Below are 23,005 nucleotides of genomic sequence, written 5' to 3' on the forward strand. Positions count from 1 at the left end.
AGAGAGCACCAGAAGGTCAAATATGTCCAAAGGCGATTTCACATGTTAAGGGAATGGAAATCCGAAGGTGAAATTAGAATTTGTAAGATCGGGACGGATGACAATGTGGCCGATCCTTTGACTAAACCTCTGCCTCAAGTGAAGCACAATAAACACGTCGAGGCAATGGGAATCAAGCTCATTGGAGATTGGCTTAACTAGATGTCTTAATGTAAAACACTATATAGAAACCATTCATTTATGGAGTAATCAATTTTATGCAAAAATTACTATTCACTCCATTTCTATTTAATTGTGGTTTAGAATTAAATAATGAGTCCATTCGATTTCTGAGAATATTTAAAACAGGGTATTAAAATCATGTCTTGGATAAAGAAACACTTGTTAAGTGAACATTGAATATTTAAATCGAAAATTATCCCTAATCAAGGTTATTTAACTGATGGACGATCAATGACCACCAGATATTAGTGTGTAGTATGATTTACAGCACCGTCTCTTGTGCTGCAAGGACATAGTAGTCATAAATCATTTGCACAGGTGCTAGTTTGGAGTTACACCGGATCGACCTATGAGAGTACTTTAAGAGATTTAAAAACGTCATAAGTACATTTCTCATTATAGCTATCGAAACCTGTTTCCTCAACCATGAGTATTGTGAAGTTCTCTTGTTTGAGTACTAGTCTCTTTGATGTTGTCAAACGTCTGCCGTAACTGGGGATTATAACGGGAACACTAGGGAGATTAGGTCCTCTTAGTAAGAGAAGCTTACAGTACAATATTGGGAATGTCCCCCTATTAACAATAGGGAACGTGTCTTTGTTGTTTACAAGGCCGCTCGAAGAGCGAGACTGTGAAAATGCATGGCCGTGCTCAGATGGATTTTAAAAATCATCTGCTTATTGACAGTCGAACTCGGAGATCGAGAAACACTTCTGAACGTAATAAGGATGACGAAGATTCTTACCTTATAGTTCATGAAGAGACATTAAGCGACATAGTAAATAGGCTATACACTATATGCACATTTTTCCGGAAGGACAAGTGGGAGATTGAAAGGAATGGTGTCCTTCCAACAAGTGTATTATTCTGATAGAAGGTTAAGAATTATCAGGAAGCTAATTCTTCAGTGAGATCAAGTGATCGGAATGCCTGGGTGGAGGCCGCTTCCGATCTGTAATATTAGTGAACAATTAATATTACAGCTTTGTCTTGACTAAACCCTTCGGGTCGAACCCAAACGAACTGCCGATCCAAACCGACGAATCAATCCGAAGGATTTGATGAGTCACTAGAGTATTACGAACACTGACGTCAGACATCGAGCCTAGGGCGTCGAGACCGAGCGTCGCAAAATCAACAAGCAACAAGTTCGAGCAAAGCCGTAGCATCACATTGGCCAAGCCATGTGGTTGCTAGGCTGGCTCTCGCTAGCACAGTACCATCGCAGCACCATGGGTGTGCGTGTGTGCGTGCATCGCTAGCACAGCACCATCGCAGCACCATGCGTGTGCGTGTGTGCGTGCATTGCTAGCACTAGGCGTGCAGCATGCCTCGCATTGCTAGGCGCTTGCGTGTGGCGGCATAGCACATCGCTACGCACCAGCCAGCAAGCACGCTGGGCTGTGTGTGCATGCATGTGCCTAGGCCTAGAGCTCGCCCAGCAATGCACAACGCTACGCACCAGCCAGCAAGCTCGCTAGGATGTGCGTGTATGCGTGTGTGCTTATGCCTTCGCATGGCAGCACCAAGCACAGCAGCGAGCTAGGAGCCTCGCCTAACAGCAGCAGCATGCGTGGCTCGCTAGTAGTACACATGCGCTGGCTGGGTTGTGCGTGCTTGCTGTGCTATGCTGGCTGGCTGGCTAGCAAGGCAGGCTGCCTAGCCTTGGTGCCAGGCTGCCAGCTTGCCCATGCCTTGATGCTGGTTTGGAGGAGTGGGGACCAAAGCTTGGAGGCTTCCCTTGGGGAGCAAGGCAATGGTCCCCCCCATGGTTATGGTCCTCACCTAACCTCTCCTCTCCTCATGCCACTTGTTGATTGTTGATTGCATTGTTTTATAATTTATTTTTTATTTAAATAAATTAGTAGAAAATGCACAAGATCCCACATTGATCATGAATGGGGATGCAAGTTGCCATTCTCTATAAATACCCCATGATTGGGAATTTGGAGAACAACTTGAGTGGAACTCAAAAAGGCATCTCTTATTATTGAGAAAACCTTTAAGTTCGTAAAATTCTAGTTTTATATTTGGTCAAGTCTCGACTAACCCTCGAGACGAAGATCGTTCGGGTCGGGTCGTGGGTACGAGCCGTTGGAGGCCGTCACGCTTGTGAGGCTTTAAGCTTCGAAGTAAGAGCTCGATTTACGAGCGAAGCACGCTTCAAGGGTATTACTTCTTTCTCCTTTCTCTTAATTATTGATTAATTATGTTTATGCATGCTTAATTGCTTTAATTATTGGGGCGGGTCTTGGACGGATTTCTCTTCCGCATAGCGTTGGACGCTACGAAACCCAACATAATTTGTTGTAGCATGAGCTACGTTTAGGGATTATGAGGCTAGCTTTGACATATATGTTCATAGTACTTATGGAATATTGTTGGGGTCTATGGTTAAGCTTTCGTGTTGACCTTTATATTCGATAAAAACTAATTTGTTGCTGCGTGAGCTACGTATAGGATTATGAGGCTAGCTTTGACATATATGTTATCCGCACGTCAAATATGAGTACAATTAAAGACATTAAAATCACAATTCATCCTAGAAAATATCATCCAATAACGTAAAAATAAGTGCAACTCCAAACAGATTTCTTTGAATTGATTTGACCATATTGATTGCGTCATTTTCATTAACTACACTAGATAGCCCAAACTCTTTCTCAAAACTACCCACAACGAATTTTATGAGCGGTGGTAAACTATTTTAATTTTACAAATATGACTATCAAGTGATTATTAATCTATAGTGTATATTTCTATAATATATATTGTATTCCGATAAAAATCAATAGTATCCTACGTCAAAACATCCTAAATCAAAAGAATATACATCTTTTACATAACATTATAACATTGTATGTATCAATGATATGTTTTAAAATATAACATATAAATAAAAGATTATTTTAAACTTGAACAAAGAACCCGGGCATCGCCCGGAACACAAAACTAGTATATAGTAAGATTAAAATTTCTTAGCACGCCATGTACGATTATAAATTTGTTGTAACCAATTAAATAATAGATTCGTAATTTCTTTTAGAATTAAGTAATTCAAATGTCACATAAGCAAAATTAGTGAATGAGATTTTAAAGTGAAAATTAATTAAAATAAAATATTATTTTTTGACATTAGGAATTTATCTAAATATTTAACAAATTTTATCACATAAATACGAATAAATATTTTATTATTAAAAATACAAACAAACTGTGTATCGCACGGGTTTCATCTAGTTAATCAAATAGACCGCCTATTTATAATAACTAGTCTCTTTGATCACATCTTTTTTTTTTTCCCGTGTTCCCTCCTAGGTCCACCTCTGCCACAAATATTTGTTCTTTGATACCATACTCCCTCCCGCACTATCTTCTTTATTCTCCCCTCTTAGGACCTAGCAATCGCCCCAACACCTCCCCACACAACCTACTTTCTCTTTTTTACTTCTCCCTTCTAACTCCACTATACAAAAAAATTAAAATTAAACTTGGCTTAATAGCCAGAATTTGATTTTGTGTATGAAATGATGTCGAGTAGGCACCAGGCGATGATGGGAAGGTGGTTGAATGACAATGGATGGTGGTGGGATGGTGGAAATGGTGGTTGGAAAAAAAAAAAATGAGAGAGAGAAAAGAGAGGCTTTTGATTAACATGGAAAAGTGGCGGTTAATGGCCGAAATTCGAGCAATGTTCTTAATTAACGAAAAAACTGAATTTTATGTCCCATAGTGGAGAAAAAAAAAAATCTTTAATCACTAAATGGCCAACATAAAAGTCAACAAAGGTCATTTCGGACAAAATTTCCTAAAATATAATGTAAATGATATATTAAGCCCAAATGTGAATTCAAGGTAGCAGTTTAAAGTCTCAATATATTACCAAGGGTAGGTCAAAACCAGTCCACATTGTACTCTACGGCTCTACACATTCCTTTAATATATTGGGGAAACAAAAAAAAAGGTTACAAAACTAGACTAAGCAAAACAAAGCTCTTTCTAACTCACATCAAATTAGGAATAATCTGAATTTGTCGAGATCACATCTATTCCTGTTCCGCAAGGCACTCTTTGTCCCTTTGTTTGGGGAGGGAGTTGAGACCTCACCACCTATTTTTAGGTGGTTTAACTTTGTATATCCGAACTATCCAGTTTGATGTGGTGAATGCTTCTTCCAAGTATTCAAGCTTCACATCCTTGTTCCCGATTTCAACCCCCCTGGCACGATCATAACTGACAATCGGAAAACCATAAGCAAATGGCATTAGAAGCAAGTACAATAAACTAACAAAGGGAGTAAACATAAAACTAAGTTAAACTGGCTTTTAAGAAGCAATAATTCCTGGATTATATAGCAAAACCAAATATTCCACAAGTAGGATTTTTCAGTATGAACCGCCAAATGAGGGAACAGACGGACACAATCCATCTAGACACCTAACTTTGTCCCCCAAAATCATATCATAAAATCCATCACAGGCCATAGGGATAAACTTATATAAGTAATAATTTTACAGGCGTGTTTAGTAATGCAAATCTACCTACGAGCAGACATGAGATCAGCTTGCCTGTATGTTTGATCAATTTAAAATTAAAATAATAATGATTATACTGGCAATAAAAAAGCAGATAATGTTATGGCACAAATGTCAACACAATTTGAATAAGGAGGTACCAATACTATATAAAATATAATGTACACCAGAAATTGAATATGTGCTTTCTTACGCCTATACACAAGTATTTAGAATATAGTATAAGGAGTACAATAAATGGTAATCAAAGATCATCCTTTATACTTTTGATACCGAAATATGTAAATATCTTACAATCACTGTACATAGATAACCAGTATGTTTTTTAATGGTTTTGACTATGCATAATATCTTACCATATATTTATTATGCAATGCATCAACATCAAAAAATTTTGCTGCCAGATATGCAGTAATCTTGACAAGAAAATGAACAGTTAATTGTCCTACAACCATTAAATACTTCGCCACCACCATAAGATGAACACAGACCATTGAACATCAAAAACCTATCTCGGGTCAAAACAGAAGAACAAAGAAAATGAAAATAAACTCACCCAGGAGGTTTTCCGTATTCTGTGCGCAGCTCTCCAAACCGGTAGTAGCATAATTTGTACCTACAGCCCACAATCAAACATAAAAAACTTCATGAGTTTATTTCTCTTTTCTTAAACTGTATATACACAACGAAACGTATGCAATGCACCAATGCCCCACTTATAGGAAAGAAAAGAGTAAACAGAAGTAGGATTGCCACTGCCACATTCAGAAGCTTTCTGCAATTTACTTCCACATATCTAATTTCCCGGGGGGTCAGGGCCAGAAATATTATTATTTTTTATCAAGCACAAGGGCTGAAAAAATGGAAGGGCTATCCGACAATATTGTCAACTTCACTCCAAGTTGGATAAATCTAGCATTTGATACATTAACAAGGTTCAAAATCTCAGAAACAAACAGTATGCACATTTCTGATTGAAACAGATAGCACCCAAACCACTTTTTTTTATTCTATTCGATACAAATTTTTTTATTCTATTCGATACAATTTCTGATGGGGTTAATGCCAAGTTGGAGCAATGGAGGCAAAGGTTGAAATTTAGAGGGTTTAAGCTAAGTCGGAGTAAGACTGAATATTTGGTATGTCGCTTTGGTACTCAGAGGGGGACAAGCAATAAAGTAGTGAGTTTGGATGGAAAAGATTTGACCATGAGGGAATGTTTTAAGTATCTTGGGTCGATCATCCGGAAGAATGGTGACATTGATCAAGACGTGGCCCACAAGATTAAGTCGGGGTGGCTTAAATGGAGAGCGGCCACGGGAGTGTTATGTGACCAAAACATTCCCTTACAGTTGAAGGGAAAATTGTACAGGAATGCCATAAGACCAGTTATGGTACAGAATGTTGGGCTTCTAAGAAGGAGCACATTAAAAAGAAGAAGATTACGGAAATGCGCATGTTAAGGTGGATGTGTGGGACCACTCTAAGAGATAGAATCATAAATGAGGTTATTCGCAAGAAAGTAGGTGTGGCAGGCATTGCAGATAAACTAAGGGAAAATCGTTTGCGTTGGTTTGGGCATGTAAGAGGGAGACCCGAGGGTGCAACGGTTCGAAGAGTGGAAGAGTGGGACCATGGAGAGGTTAAACGAGGGAGAAGGAGGCCGAAAATGACTTAGTTGGAAGGAGTTACAAAAGATGTGAAGTATATGGATTTGCATGAGGATGAAGCATTGGATCGTAAGGGATGGAGGAAGATTTATGTCGATGACTACACGGAATAATCAAATTTGATTCATGTTAGCCAACCCCCACTTATGGGATTAAGGGCTTGATTGATTGATTGATACAATTTTTTAAACTTACAGATTTTCAACTCTTTAATACTTGAGCAGAACACTCACAATGTGTACATATCAAGCAAGCGTGACTAAAGTAGAGGCTATGTACTTGACAACATAGTTGCAAATAATTAGTGTGGTATGAAGATACAACTTCAGCACCAATCAACTCTCTTCAGTTGAATCTTTGATTCCTGGTTAAAACCAATGCCGCTCCATTTTTGCGGTAATATTTGGTAGGTTGGTAAATGCCAGAGTTCTGTAGTGGTTTAGGTTCAAGATAGATACTTGGATTTTAGAAGCAATTAAGATGAAACATTATTGGCAACATTGTCCCAGGTTTCACTTTAGTCAGAAATTGCAAGTTGTTCAATAAATTACAGGTCAAACTGTGTCGTGGACATAATTTTTTAATTTCTTGCACAATTGTAGACACCTAGTCCTCCAATTATGGATTTGCAGAAACTGGATACTAGTCCTACTAGTATAATTCCCTCATATCTGAATAGCAAAAGCAATATAGAGAGAGTTCAGAGACACTCTAGATAAGACATATTTCATGGACAATGTTTTCTTATACTGGGCATATGTTCTAATCCCATCATTAGTAAATGATTGTCATAAATTCCCAACCCAGGGCGATTAAATATTTTATATGATTTATCGAAATACCTTCCACGGCAATGGTCTCTCCCATGAGTCCCATCTTCTCTGCCTCATTCATTCTAAAAGGGAGAATTTATAGTAATTTCATCATATAAGGCATTGCACATTACTGTATCAGAAAACATGACTACAATTTCAAGATATTCCATGAGGCTACTTTTCAGACACGAAAAGCATGGTTTACAATTTAGAATAGATCAGGCCACTGCTACCTGAATTTCACCAGAAATTCAACATACTAATCAAATGCTTTCAGGCATAAATGCACTTTGCTAAATACCCCATGCATCCCTATGGTATGCATTGGTCCTATGATTTCCTTCTCTTAGCAGGGTTCACCACAAGCCTATCACTGATGAAAGAAGTGTATCTACTTTTCCTAGTAAAAGTCAACAGATAGGGAAAGCAGGACCTTAAGACAAACATCTGGTTATCGTCAGTCAGGCCAACCAGCGAGTAATTCATAAAGCCACAAGCCTGAGGATTCACCCCTCAATTAAAAACTTGCTAAAGTAATGCCGATACACTTGCAGGGAAAAGAAATTGGCTATCTTAAAAAGCTAGATTTTGGTAACGGTGCTACACAGAATAAGTGGCAAAATTGACGACGCACAGAAAGGTTTGGGGGTAATAATTCTAAGATTTGCAAACAGCCGAAAGTAAAATCAATCAATCAAAGCCTTTATCCCATAAGTGGGGACAGCCGAAAGTAAAATGTCAAGGAAAATTCAAATTTGAACCTTATCTCTAGCAACTAATTCATTATCTTTCTGTGCTGAGCTGGATACTGATTTTCTATCATAAATGCCACAACTCTCACAAAATTCCATCAACAATGGATTATATTCCAACTGATATAACGTTGAACAAAAGAAATAGGCAGTTTAGCTCAAGCAAGTCCCATGATGTTGATGTATAGGAAATAAATAATAGTTAATCAAAGCTGTCACTGGAGATTAAAAAAAATAAAAATAAATAAAAAGAGAACACAAAAAACTATTATAAGAACTTACATGAGACAATTTAACATCTTAGGAGCAGCGCCTTTATCAACACGATACTCTCCATTGACAAGATAATCAGGCTCTTTAATGACAGGAAAAACTCCACCACCAATTCTCACCATCCACAAGAATCTGAAAATGAAATCAATGAAATGATTATGGTCTGTTTCTAGAATTTTGTTTAAATTACAAAATTAAGTAGCAAAAACAACAGCCGTTAAAGTACTTGTATAAAGCTGTATATGGAATCATAAATTATTTATACTCGCATATACATATTATAAAAATCAATGCAGCCATTGCAGCCACAAATAGCAACAACCCATTTATTCAAACTTTCAACTATAGGAAAAACAATGCATCCTCAACTGCACTTCTCTTTATAATAAATACCAAGGTTTCAATTTTTGTCCGAGTTTCTCATCATTATAAAAGTGCTCCATTTTTGTAGGTTCTACCCATTTTCTTTATTGGGTTTTTATTTGTTCTGCCCACTTCTACTTTATTCCTCTTTTTACAAATGTCTTTTACCATTGATTCCCTCTTACCCCACAGTTTATCCACCTTTCTGCTTACTTTCCCCACAATTTATCCACCTTTCCAATCATTTTTCTTACACCCACCCACCTTTTTACTCCATCTCTCTTAAATTATCCACCACCTTAATCATACACCCACACACCTCTTTCATATTTTCTTGGGTTGCAAAACTAAAGTGAGTAGAACAAAAGAAAATACCGGTAGTATGATGAAACAGAAACAAGAAAAAACAATCATTATAACACCATGAAATGACAAATAGAAATGCAGTCTGCAGTAAGTAAAGCACTATCAACACAAATCAATAGCCAATTGACCCCTAACCAGTGCTGCAAGATGCAAAGATTCCTATATCACATTGTCACATACGAAGTATCAATTGTTACTAATACTAAGTATCAGAGAGTTTATCACATCAATCACAACATAGCAACTTGCTTGCCACTATAAAGATAAAACCACAAAATTAACTTCACAGTAATAAATTGCGGATCTGGTAAGGGAACAAATTCAGTAAATTTATGGGATGGGCAATAGAATATTTATTGCAAATAATAATTATGATAAAATTGTACACTTACTTGTTAATATCATCGGAAGAGTAGCCAGTTACACCACCAAATACAACTAATACATAATCCACATCAAGTGATTTCATGATTTCGTATGCTTCATCTTCATAAGACGACATTGCCCGTCCAACTGTAGCAATGTGGGTGTTATTCCAAGTATTATTATCAACAATTACTGTTCTGTTTCCCATTGCAGTGATCTGGTAACCATAATCCCACCATGACATCACTTTTGCGTCAGCAGGTGTATTTTGCCGAAGCCAGTAATATGCCTCACGGTAATCGTCAAAGATAACCCGGTTTCCATGAGCACCTCTTGCAGCTAAAACTATAGATGGAGATGAATAAGCCTCTGATGTTACCCATGTACAGTGGATAACATATCTGCTGAGCAAGTAAAATGCACCCAGAAGCAACGCGATAGCGACATTTTTTTGGAAAGGCAACGATTGATCAACAGAAGCCTGCTTCATCAAACCACAGAAAGAGCAAGAAGAAAGAAAGAGATGAATAATAAATTCAAGCACAGAAACATGCATAGCATCACTTAGAATCAAAGCAAACATAAGCTATTCACCACCCTTCTAAACTACCCAAAGTGTGGTTAATACCACACCGCTGCGCTACAAATAAAATAGATTATGAACAAAGACACATGTAAATCAACAAAAAGTCTACCAAGTATTCAAAATCTAATAAGACCTTGTGAATCAACAAAAAGTCTAGCAAGTAATCATAAAAATTTAGATCTGGAAACAATTGTCCCAACCCACAAACTCAACAAGCCCAGCAGGGAAATTAGGTTATAGAACATAAATTTCAGACCCAAGATTCAGAACACAAAAGGTAATTGAAATTAAATCTATTGGACGCTAATCTAGTAACATATTTAGTTAAAATAAACTTGGGAGAGGGAGGACTTATTAATCAACCAAACACTAAGCAACTGTTCATGCATATATCAAAGAAAATAATAAATAATGAATGCTAAAGACATGAATTAAAATCTAAAACACATGCAAGCAAAATAAATAAATAAACATAAAAACACAAGGGAGGCACACACCTAACCATGGTTGAAAAACCTCTTTCTTCTAATTCCTTTTGTTATTTTAAAGTGCAACCCAAAATTTTCATTGATTTCATACATTTAGAGAAAACTTTATTTAAAAAAATAAATAAGAAAGTGCTCTACGGAAATTTCTAGAAAGTGCAACAACAAAAGCAAAAGGTGCGCTGCATACAGCTATACACCACCCAGAGAGCACTAAATTAGTCTCTGTTACTTCATTAATCCAAAGTGCGGCCATTCAATAATTATAAAATTAGCATATTGCTTCAATAAGCATATTGCTGATGTTTCTTCTAATAAACCTATGTTACCAATACCAAGAGTACAAATTGAAAAAATAGGCGTACATCAGGTGACTAACAGTCATACTCAATCCTTTGACCATATCAAATTAATCCCTTGAAATGAACATAGCATAAGTTGACCTATATCTGGCTTCCAGAATTTACATAAAAACAACATAAAATTGATCTACAGCTCGGAAAGCTCTTTGGCAATCCAAATATAATCAAAACATTAATTTATTTACGTGTGAAAATAACAATAACTGTGCTATGAATCTAATAACTACGACACCCCTTTAAATTCCTTGGTAATAAAGCAGCTGACACGAAGTGATCCCTTCCCTCCCCCCTCCTTTTCTTTTTACAAATAAGAGTAGGAGCATTAAATTCAGTAGCTGAACTGACCTTAGAAGAAGCCTTGGCACTAGCACTTCCCTTAATGGAGCCAGTATAAACCTTGCTCTTAGACCTCAGCAGTGAAGTTATATTCTTTATAGTTGCAGAAACTGCGATAGCACTTATAAGGCATACGGCAGGAGTGGCAACAAGGATCAACCGAACCATAACACCAGCAAAATACATACTGGTCAAGCCATACATAACGATAAATATGGTCGCATCAGACAACCGCTTGAAGCAAAAATATAGACCTGCCGGGAAAAGGAAAAGCAGAATATGGAAATCAAACATAAAGGATGACCAAGCTGTAGGTTGATGCTCAGAGACAGAAGCAATGATTGGGATGTGATCCTTCGCATAGGTTGGATCCAAGAGAGAGTAAAATCGTCCTGTCCAGGGAGATATGTAGCCAGATGCACTGCCAACTCCCAATGCAACAACACCCACACCAACTGCTGAGGTGACTGTTATCCTCAAAAAGGACTCAAACAGCTTTGTATCACTAAGCATGTGCTTCACCCAATTCAAAAAGTAAAACACCTGAACATACATCACAATTCCAGTTAATATCAATCAAACTAATGAATAGCAAACAAAGAAAATGATACGCCAAAAGCACATTACTGAAATTGAAAGTTAAACGACTGAATATGCATAACATTGGAAGCTTTGAGCATCAAAATTTGGAAATTAATTGTATGCAAAGAACTCTATCAACCATAACGAGCGAATTTACACAAGATACCTGGATCAAGAAAAACACGCCCATGGCAGCCATATGCTCACCAGACTGCACATGTTGAAATCCAACAAATCGAATTTGCATTGCCAGCAACATACCCACCACATACATACAATTATATGCAATGTAGAGTCTCATCGAGTATCGCCCCGTTATCAAAAGCACCAGCACATACAAAGGTATCAAATTAATGATAAATACATAACCTCCCCAAGCTGAAACCATATAAAAGTACCCAAAAGCAGAGGCCAATGCCCAAGCAAGCGAACCCGTATTAACTGCCTTAACAAACAGATAGAAAGTAAGCAGTAAAGCAAAAATCGCAACTCCTTCATTGTCATAAGACCCAGCAACCGACCTCGAAATATAACCAGGACAAATAGCAATTAATGCCGCAGCTACAAGTCCTGCCCCAGTATCCCAAATCTCTTTCCCAAAGAAATAAGCTACTATAGTAGTATTCGATGCGAAAAATGGCGCAGTAAGAACACAAACCTCACGAATATGGACCGCGAAACGGAGAAATCGAAGACCCCAGTAAATCAAGGCAGCAGTTACCATAAGACCGGGATAAAGGGTACCCCCAATAATTCTTCCCAAAGGGTACCAACTCTCAGAATCAAACCAATTCCAAAATTCATAAAACCCTTTTTCAGTTAAATAAAGAGTAGTACGATAATTAAAATACGGGTCAAATTCATGGATCATACTTTCATAACGAAGAACACTAAAAAGACGAGTACTAAAAGCAAGTACATAAACAAGGAAAAGGATTGTAACCCTAATCAGGATTTCTTGTTGTTTAGTTTTCAGCTTAAAAGATTTGAGAGAGAAATTGAAACCTGATTTGCTGATCAATGGATCTGATAATTTGGGATCTTGAGGTTTAGTCATGGCTTCCGTTTTGGCCGCCATTGTTGATCAGATTTGTTGATCTGTGCAATTGCAATTGAGATTTTGAAAGGGGAAAAGAGAAAATGAAAATGGATTAAAAGGGGTTGAATTTTAAAGCGTTAATCTTGCATTGTGATCAAACAATTTAGGGTTTATGGAAATCAAGAAATTGAAAAACCCTTGTAAAGTAGGTGAAGAATTTGAGGTTAATCAATTGAGTGTGGATTGAAACAGTGACATTTTCGAGTGAGGCTTCAGGAACTAGGATCGACTGCAAGGGCGTAAGTGCGTAACAGACTTTTTCGGTTCTTGAGTAGAGCATTGGTGAGTGATGGACTCACGGTAGAGGTGATCATTGGGTGTATCGGGCCGGACCAAGGCCAAAAATATCAGCCCATTTCTTGAGTTGGGCTATAAATTATGTGATTAAACCCGCCCAAAATGACCGGGTTATGCGGGTCTTTGGACCGGACAGAAAAACAACTTAAAATGCATTTTCAAGTTCGCTCAAAAAAATTAAAAAATAAGGCTCGATTTTGGGTTGAAAAAAACTGCCCAAACCCACCCAGATTCGGGCTGAGCTGACTTTAATAAGCTCTAACCTCTAAGTGATGGTATACACTATACAGTACACTGGTATAGGAAGTGAGAGTATTGTAGGATTCTAGGTACTATATTGCGGAAATTTCACGAATCATATTTGTTTGTACCTAGACAAGATCTACAAGCATAACACATAATGAAACACATAATTATACCTTTGATGCGTGATTTCTATGTGCGATAGATCGACCACGAATTCTAGGAGAACAAGAACCTCAAACACGATTCCTCAACTTGGTCCACGGGCTTGGATTGAACCTCCACTAATGTTAATTAGTTAAGCATGAACACCTTTGAACCACCTTCTACAGAGATGAGGGAATAGAATCTGGACCGAGCACCACCACACCACCACCGTGCACCACATGCAGTCGTACAGTCGTATGGACGTGATGGGGGAGAGAGAGGAGAGAGAGCGTGAGACTAGGCTTTGGTTGCTTGCGCTTCAATTCTCAATTGACTGGTTAATTGTGTTACGTAAAACCTAGGCAAAACTCTATTTATATATCACATATATAATTAGAGTCCTAAGTAAGCCTAAACTCCTAAACAAGTCCAAACTACTCCCTCCTTATTTCTCCGTATAGCCTGCCACCCCATGATGAGGCCTAATAACGGGTCTTCTTTCTTTGTTCAATCCAATACCACAAAGTGTGACCTCATATGATCCATTCTATTGGGCTTTGAAGTATCAGACTAGCCCAAATATCATTGATCACGTCTAGCAACAAATAATAACGACCCAAAAGAATGAACTTATTATCTCCATAATCTCCATATTATTGATCCATTAATATATCTAGTATTGCACTTGACAAAAAAATAAATCCTTCAATCTCTCACTTGACTGAGACAAGTATGCAATGTTCAAATTCCTTAAGTCAATTAGTGTCTGGTTTGATAATATGATTGCATTACATGTCGAGAACTCGAGATCACATTAATCTATCATTTCTTGAAAACTGAGTTAGAATTATTGCAAAACAAATGATTACTATGTAAGCTATTTGAGCACGACCATGTACGTAGTTTCTCAATTCTCCCTCTTCAAGGGGTCATGACACTTATCCTTTTAAGGATGACTCAATCCAATCTTGTGGCAACCAAAACTCCCACTTAACTTTTAGAATATCCGAAAAGTACTATGTATAGTCCCCTTTCACGGCATGATGGTGGAGTACAATCACTGTTAAACTAATCATCAAGTAAAAACAGTGTTCCACTCATGTCAAAGGAATCCACTAATATATTCGGAAGTTCTTTTCATGAACTTCAAGGTAGGTCAAATTTCGATCATGTATCATTCATACATGTCCAAGTGATTAACTGAACATCTCTATGTCTCAATAGCCCATGAAATTGCGCTATCAATTAACCTCACATGTTAGTTCATTTATTGAAATCATTTATGTCCAATTTAATGATTTCAAACTAGGAACTTAAACTAATTTATGAATTCAGTTCACTTGTGGGGTTTCAATTACCAACGGCTCGTATTTGGTATTCCCATCAAATTCATAATTAATTACTTTGGGCATTTTTTCTAATAGAAAACCACAATTAAACAACTGAAATAAAATTTCATATTAAACATAAACTGCAAGTCAATGTATTACATTTGTAATAAGGTTTCTCAAAACATATACGACTTTAATTCCATTCAAGCACTTGCTTCAATCCTACAACCCTAGTGTGACTCTCATGCTTGGGCTGTGGAAGGGGTTTAGTGAGAGGTTCAATGACATTCTCATCCGTATGAACTTTGCAATTCTTGCCATCCCGCCTGTCAACAATCTCTCGAATGAGATGGTACTTCTCATTACATGTTTGGATTTGTTATGTGACCTTGGTTCCTTTGATCAGGCAATGGCACCATTGTTTTCATGAAACAACTCAATTCCTACTAGAGCATTGGGTACTATGTCTAGTTCTGTTAGGAACTTCTTGACCCAAACGACTTCCTTTGTCGCCTCAACTATGGCCAAATATTCAGATCTATAGTAAAGTTTGCAACAGTACTTTGCTTCGAACTCTTCCAGCTCACTACTCCTCCATTCAGACAAAAGATATACCCCGATTGAGATCGATAGTCATCCCTATTTGTGTTGGAAGCTTGCATACGTATAGCCCTTGGCAACCAATTCACTTTCACCACCAAATACTAAGAACATACCCTTAGGCCCTGTTTTTTAGAGCTGTTCTGCTCTACTCTACCCTATTCTGCTCTGCTCTACTCAACTCTACTTAAAAATAATCATTAATAATAATTAATATTTAATAAAAATAATAATTATTATTATTAATATTTAATAATAATAACTGATATTTATAGATAATAATAATTAATATTTAATAATAATAATAATAATTAATATTTAATAATAATAATAATTTATATACAACATTAATTGATAATAATAAATAAAATTTAATGATAATAATTAATATTTTATATAATTTAACATATTTTTTAATGTTATAAAATGAATAAAAAAACCTAAAATCAAATAATAATAATAATAATAATAATAATAAATATAATAATAATAAAATAATAATAATAATAAAATAATGCGATAATAAAAATAATAATAATATTAATTATTATAATAAAAATTATAATACTAATCATAGTAATAATGATACTAATATTATAAATAATAATAATAATGATAATAATAATAATAATATTAAAAATAATAGTAATAGTAATAATAATATTAGTAATAATAATAATAATAGTAATAATAATAATACTATTAATAATAATAATAATACTAATAATGATACTATTATATAAGTAATAGTAATAATACTAATACTAATAATAATAATAATAAAACTAATAATAATAATGATGCTATTAATAATAATAATAGTAATAATAATAATAATAATATTAAAAATAATAGTAATAGTAATAATAATATTAGTAGTAGTAGTAATAATAATAATAATAATAATAATAATAATGATACTATTATATAAGTAATAGTAATAATACTAATACTAATAATAATAATAAAACTAATAATAATAATGCTATTAATAATAATAATAATAATAATGATAATGATAATAATAATAATAATAATAATGATAATAATAATAATACTATTAATAATAATAATAATACTAATAATGATACTATTATATAAGTAATAGTAATAATACTAATACTAATAATAATAATAAAACTAATAATAATAATAATGCTATTAATAATAATAATAATAATAATAATAATAATGATAATGATAATAATAATAATAATAATAATAATAATAATGATAATAATAATAATGATAATAATAATAATAATAATGATAATAATAATAATAATGATAATAATAATAATAATAATAATAATGATAATAATAATAATAATGATAATAATAATAATAATAATGATAATAATAATAATAATGATAATAATAATAATAATGATAATAATTATAATTATAATAATAATAATGATAATAATAATAATAATAATAATAATAATAATAATAATAATAATAGTAGTAGTAGTAGTAGTAGTAGTAATAATAATAATACTTTATTCTTGGGATCATGGTCGCGATGTCTGTGTTGACTTGACAGGGTCTTCTCCTTTGACATAGTCTGGGTTATATAACTTTATTCCTGGACGGGTGTGGCTGATGTAGCTCATCGGAAACGAGTCAAGTACGAATCCAGTTGTCGGGCAATTGGATCTGGCTTCCTTCCTTTCTCTTTATCTACACTTGGGGAATTAGAGAAGGAGGCGGTTGCATTGCTGAAGCGGATCCAGAAGTTCTCGAAGACTCAAGATATTGGGGCACGTGCTACTGCTCATATCTTCACTAGAATAGGATTTGCTATAGCTAGAGGAGTGGGGGCCCATATTGTATCTCGGCTTCCCACTAATTTTTTGTAGGTTGTAAGACTTTGCCTTTTTTAAAATAATAATAATAACAATAACAATAACAATAATAATAATAATAATAATAATAATAATGCGATAATAATGCAATAATAATAATAATAATAATAATAATAATAATAATAATGCGATCATACTAATAACCCTATCCATAAGCGCAATGGTTTTGGTCACCCTCTGCATCACAATCTCACCTCCAAAACCGGAATCGGAACTAGCGGGACCACCAAGCATCTTAACACCATGCAAGGGTCGAGCAATATTAGGTGGAAAGACACCCACAAGCCTTCTTCGAGGGTCTTCTAAAGGCCAGGAAACTTCAGTTTTTTCCACGTTAAGATGTAACCTAAGACGAGGCCTGTTTGGGGGTTTTTTATGTGTCCTATGAGAGAGTTACAATTTCCTAGTATGCTCCTTCCTTTGCCTGTACCTGCACAAGTAACGGAAAACTCCGGCTGGGACTGGGGTGTTCCGCCTCCGAAGATTAAGTTAGTATCTTTCTTAATGAGGAAATAAGAACAATAAATGCTTCTCGATTTGAGAGCGTTTGCAAGGGGATTTGTGTGTGGTTGGTGGTTGAAAAATGATTCGATCCCCAGAAATGAGGTATGCCCCTGCTATTTATAGTAGGGGAGAACTGTACCTCAATTAGGGTACAAGGACACGTGTCACAGAGGGATTGGGCCTCTGTTTGCCCAGTGAGGGATGGACACGTGTCACAGGCTGATTAGCCTGTCTTACTAACCGTTGATATGTTGACACGTGGCAAGCTTTCACTAGGCCACGTGTCTAGGGTTATTTTTACCCTAAACATCTGCCCCTCACAGGTGTGACGTGGCATGTCCACGTGTCACTTGTGACAAGTGTCAGACGCCTAGGAGGAGATGGTTCGTCTCTTTCCCTCCCATTTTTGATTTTTCAAATTGATAGGGCAGAAGGAACCGTTTCGCCTTCTGCTCCTCTCCTATAAATAGGAAGCATGCCCTCTCTCCTCCACACTTTACATAAATTTTCAAACATTTCTTGAGAGCTCTGATACCGGCTGCTAATTTCCTTCAAGTTTTCTTGCATCCGGCCTTGTGAGATCAAGTACATCCGGCTACCGGTTGGGTAATTTCTCTGCAATTTCTAAGGTGTCGGATCCCTTTCTTCATTTTCTTTTACTTCTTTCTTTTTGAGGATTTGTTGAATGTTTTCCCTATCCGGGTGGTAAGCCGCCTGGGGGGTCCTAGACCCATTTCCAAATACAATATCCTTTCTTTTTCTTTCAAATAACAAGGCTTTCAAAGCACCCCCATCCGGTATTACACCGTTGGGTATTTGTTTTGTTAAGAAATGATTTCAAAAACCCCAACCGGTTTTAAAGCCGGTTGGGTCATCATCCTTGTCTTTTCATGACCTTTTCAAATTTTAGATGCGTTCAATGCACCCCCATCCGGTGACTCACCGTCTGGGTATTGTTTGAACATGCCTTTTTTGAAACAGGTCTTACTATACCCTCATCCGGTATTTTACCGTTTGGGGTATGGTTGACTTTTAATGCTGCTTGCAGCACCTACATCGGGTATTTTTACCGGATGGGGTATCTCTGACCCAACTTCCTTGATACCGTCTTGGGTATCATGGAGTGAGCCTTACAATTCTTTTTACTATTTTTACCAATGCTTATCACAACCCCCCCATCCGGTTTTATACCGTTTGGGGGTACTTCTAACCTAGCTCACTGAATACTGTCTGGGGTATTATTCAGTGAACTTTACAATTTATCTAGCTAAGTTTACAAAAATGCAAGTCATAACCCCCCATCCGGTCTTATACCGTCTGGGGTACTTCTGACCTAGCTCGCTGAATACCGCCTAGGGTATCATAGAGAGCTTTACAATAATCTAGCTAGCCTTTAAAAATGTTTGTAAAGAACCCCCATCCGGCCTTACACCGTCTGGGGTACTTCTGACCCACCTCATTGAATACCGTCTGGGGTGTTTTGGGTGAGTTAGTGAATAACCGGCTAAGCATTTACTTTGTCTTTTTCAGCTTTAAACTCTTTGTGGAGTTCCCCGCCTGAGGTGAATTCAAGCCAACTCTTTCAACTTTCTCATTTCAGAGGTACCGCCTGCATCCCATACTTGTCACTTTCTTTTATTTCCAGTTGCATGGTATTAGGATATGGACTACACCAATGCACACACGGCACAGCCTACGACTGTTGTCAGCCGGTCACTAGGAACGGCTGAGTCTAGGACTGGGATTGCCGTCTGGGGGTGCTTGGAACAACCTTCACCTACATCGAATCCGACCGTCTCTGTTCATGTGTAGGACAGAATGGCCCGGGTTAAACAAACGGCAAGGGATCCCGATTACAAGTCTGATGATGCAGCCGTTGATCCGGCTAACCCTATAAATCAAGAACAAGCCGTGGAACCGGCTGAGATGGGTCCTAATGAAGAGGTTCCGCAAAATTCCCCAAATACACCTAGCACACCGGGTGACAGTATTTTGGATAACTCTGGTTCCAATGCTGAGGAATCCGGAGAGGGATTCGGTGAAGAATCCGGAGAGGGATCCGGCGAGGGATCAACTGATAATGAGGAGTCCGGCTCTGGCTCTGATGAAGGGTCTTTTGAAGAGGCAGCTCCTATTGACGAGGAGGCCTACAAATGGCCGGCTAAGGGCGACCCGACTGATATGACCATGTCTGCAAGGGATGTGGTCACTTTAAATGCCACTCTCCCTACTTTCCTAACGAAGAAGCCGGTTGGGGAAGGATGGGAAGTGGTAGTACCTCTTGTAGAAGCGAGCGTCGTCTGGACAGCAACGCCGACAACTATTTTGGCTGCTATGAGGCAGCATTCACAGCCGACCTCCGTTTCCCCCTTCACCACTGCATTAAAGCCATACTAAGGGGGTATGACTTGGGCGTATGGCAGTTGACCCCCAACTCATGGGTCAACATACTTGGATATATTGCCGCCTGTGAGATGCAAAAAGTCAAGCCAAGCTGGGAAGCATTTGCGCATATGCATTATTTAAGCAGAGCGCCGGATGGGTGGAATGCGTGGTACACTCTCACGACGCTTCCGGAGTATATGATGACTTTGGACAAGCCGTCCAAATGGAGTAATTGGAAGAGTAAATTTTATGTCGTCTCTTCCCCATCCCCCCAACTTAACCACCGGCTGCGCAGATACAATAAGCATCCGGCATTGCTGGGAAGAAAATGCGCTCTCCCTAAAGTATCGGTTGAGGCTTGGGACCAAATAATGGAGAGAGGTCTCTTTCTAAAGACAACCGCTCCACTGGATGACGGGAGCGAGATCATAGTTCCCAAATTTTGGGTGCCCCATCCGGATTGGTTTAGGGATGAGGGCTTTTTGTCCCTTTGTAATTTAAGTACCACGTTTAAGAAGGGTAGGTTCACTGATTGATCAAGTCTTTCCCGGATGGGTATACTTTGTGTGATCTCTAACCAAGTTTTCTTTCTTTTTTTGTAGAAGAAGCAAAAAGAATGGTGCCACCAGAGAAGACACCGGCTACTTCTACCATTCTTTTGAGGAAGAAGCAATTGGAAGAGAAGAAGGCGGCGTTGGCCGCCAAAAATGCCGGGGTAGTCTTTTCTTTACCATATTTCTGTTTACAGTTTTTTCTTCTTTTGCCGGATGTACCCTTTTTCTCGGTACATGGTTTTAACCGGATGCATCCTCTTTGACTGTTTTTAGGCCGGGAGCCAAGTCGTACCTCACTCTGTAGCGAGTATGCAGAAATGACCGGCTGGGAATATTCCCAAGCCAGCCGCCAAAGTGCCTAGGGTGGCGGGTCCTGCCCCGGCTGCTGGTCATACAAAGAAGACGCATGACAAGGACAGGCCAACAACAGCAGGAAAGAGCCTGCAATTCACTCCCCACTTTGAAATGGTGGTGGAGTTAGCAAGACCGGATGCTCGTGCTCAGACGGGCTCCGGTTCTTTAGCGGCTGGGGGGGCTTTGACCCCACAGTCCGAAAAAGGTAAAACTTCTGCCTTTGATCCCCCCTGGCCGCTTGGGCATATGAGAGTAAAAACCCAAGCAAGCCAATCCGGGCATTCTTCTGGACACCGCCTGAATATTGGCGAGGCATATGCCCAATACCTTACAGATGATTCTATGCTTGCAGATACAACCTCCAGCCGTCCAAACTATCAGCAATATGCTAAGAGGATGGTCAAGACCATTACTCGGTCTGAGAGGGAAGCTGTGCCGGCTGTGCACACGGTCAATCTTGACCGGATCACTTCTCTTCTCGCTGAGGTACATAAAACCGAATGACATATGTTTAAGCAATAATCTTTTTTACCGGATGCAAGTATTTTGTCTTTGATCTTTCCTAACACTTTTCCCGGCTGATATCGCAGATGCTGCTGAGAGTTGATGGGCTTAGCGTCCCTCTGCGCAAGAAGCGGGAGGAGGTAAGAGACGCTCAGAAGCGCGCATCTGAGCTTATTGACGTTTGCCAATTCAATGCCCTTTCATATGACTTGGAAACTGAACAAATGAAGTTGCAACAGGAGGAACTGCTGAGGAAGGCGGCTGAGGTTGGGGAGGCAGCTGTGAAGAGAGTTGATGAACTTGAGTTGCAAGTAAAAAGTCTTCAAGCTGACCTTAAAGCTCTGGAGAATGCTGACAAGGAGAATGCTGATCTCCAGAAGGACAACAGTCGGCTGGTAACTGAACTTGCAAACAATCAGGCGGCTCATAAGAAAGAGCTGGAAAAGGAACAACTCCGCCTGATTGAAGAAAATGAGGCCGACTGTGAAGAGCGCATGAAGCTGCTTGGAACCTCATCCATCCGGACTTCGAGTATGAATACTGGAATCTTCGATACCAGTATGCCTTTGAGGTTTACGAGGCAAAGGTACTCGGCGCTGACCCTCCTCCCGCTTTTGACGAGTGGGCTGAGCGCAACACAGAGATTCAGCCGGATGAGGCTAATCAAGAAGCGCCAGTAGAGGATCAGCAAGAAAAGGTGGAGCAGTCAGCCGAAGTTCTAGTCGAGCTAACTCAGCAGCCGGAGCATCAGCGGCAGCAAACTCAACTACAACAACAACCTCAACAACAACAATAACCATAAACATTTTCTTTCTATCTTTTTTCTTTTCCGGCTTGTGAGCCGAGTAGTTTTCATGTAACTTTCTCGGACGGGGGTCCGGTTAACATTTGAAAAAAAAATTTAATCTACTAGCCGACGCAGTCGGTTTTGCTATTTTATATTCTCTCTATTGCATTTTTCATTTATGCAATTACTACAAGTATTACAAGTTTCTACTACTCATCCGGTTAATATTCTTCCAAAGTAGAATGGTTGTTTATTTATTCCAACGGTAAATGAGCAGCCGTTCTATTTTTCGCCGGATGAAGCAATGTTACCATGATATGCCCCTGAAATGGCTAACTTTTTACTCCAACGGTAAACAGGTAGCCGTTTCATTGGCAGCCGGATGGGTTGTAAAGACCGTATGGGTGGCTTTTAGATAAAACTCGGTTGCATTAACCTACACTAGGATTTTTACTTTGCCGGATGGACCACTTTTGGGTCCTTGCCGGATGAATCCTTGATGCAAAGGATCATTTCTAACGGCTACGAGTTTCTTTTAAGTAAATGTCGTTTGAGTCATTTGATCGCTAGAACAATGTACCACCCGGAAGGGAGCTGTTCTCTTCAACGATTTCACCCG

The 23,005-nt window shown here is 38.0% G+C and overlaps 1 protein-coding gene across 1 annotated transcript; it reads right to left on the reverse strand.

Annotated features, from left to right (window-relative positions):
- Positions 1 to 4,026: 4,026 nt before the first annotated feature.
- Positions 4,027 to 13,100, reverse strand: LOC110696706 (dolichyl-diphosphooligosaccharide--protein glycosyltransferase subunit STT3B). Its single transcript, XM_021874061.1, has 6 exons — positions 11,880 to 13,100; positions 11,141 to 11,674; positions 9,389 to 9,843; positions 8,277 to 8,399; positions 5,314 to 5,373; positions 4,027 to 4,455 (listed from the first exon to the last, which is right to left on the reverse strand). Exons 1-6 carry the CDS (start codon positions 12,789 to 12,791, stop codon positions 4,326 to 4,328), a joined length of 2,214 nt encoding a protein of 737 aa, XP_021729753.1. The 5' UTR covers positions 12,792 to 13,100; the 3' UTR covers positions 4,027 to 4,325.
- Positions 13,101 to 23,005: the final 9,905 nt, after the last annotated feature.

This window comes from Chenopodium quinoa, unplaced genomic scaffold, assembly GCF_001683475.1.
Source record: "Chenopodium quinoa cultivar QQ74 unplaced genomic scaffold, ASM168347v1, whole genome shotgun sequence".
Lineage (NCBI taxonomy): Eukaryota > Viridiplantae > Streptophyta > Magnoliopsida > Caryophyllales > Amaranthaceae > Chenopodium > Chenopodium quinoa.

Bases quoted from the DNA above. Each gene is read 5' to 3' on its own strand.
- LOC110696706 (XM_021874061.1), bottom strand. From the start codon at position 12,791: ATGGCGGCCAAAACGGAAGCCATGACTAAACCTCAAGATCCCAAATTA. The intron at 8,400-9,388 runs GTAAGTGTACAA...TTTCATTTTCAG, and splicing joins TCTTCCGATGATATTAACAA to ATTCTTGTGGATGGTGAGAA. The intron at 4,456-5,313 runs GTGAGTTTATTT...TCCGATTGTCAG, and splicing joins GAATACGGAAAACCTCCTGG to TTATGATCGTGCCAGGGGGG.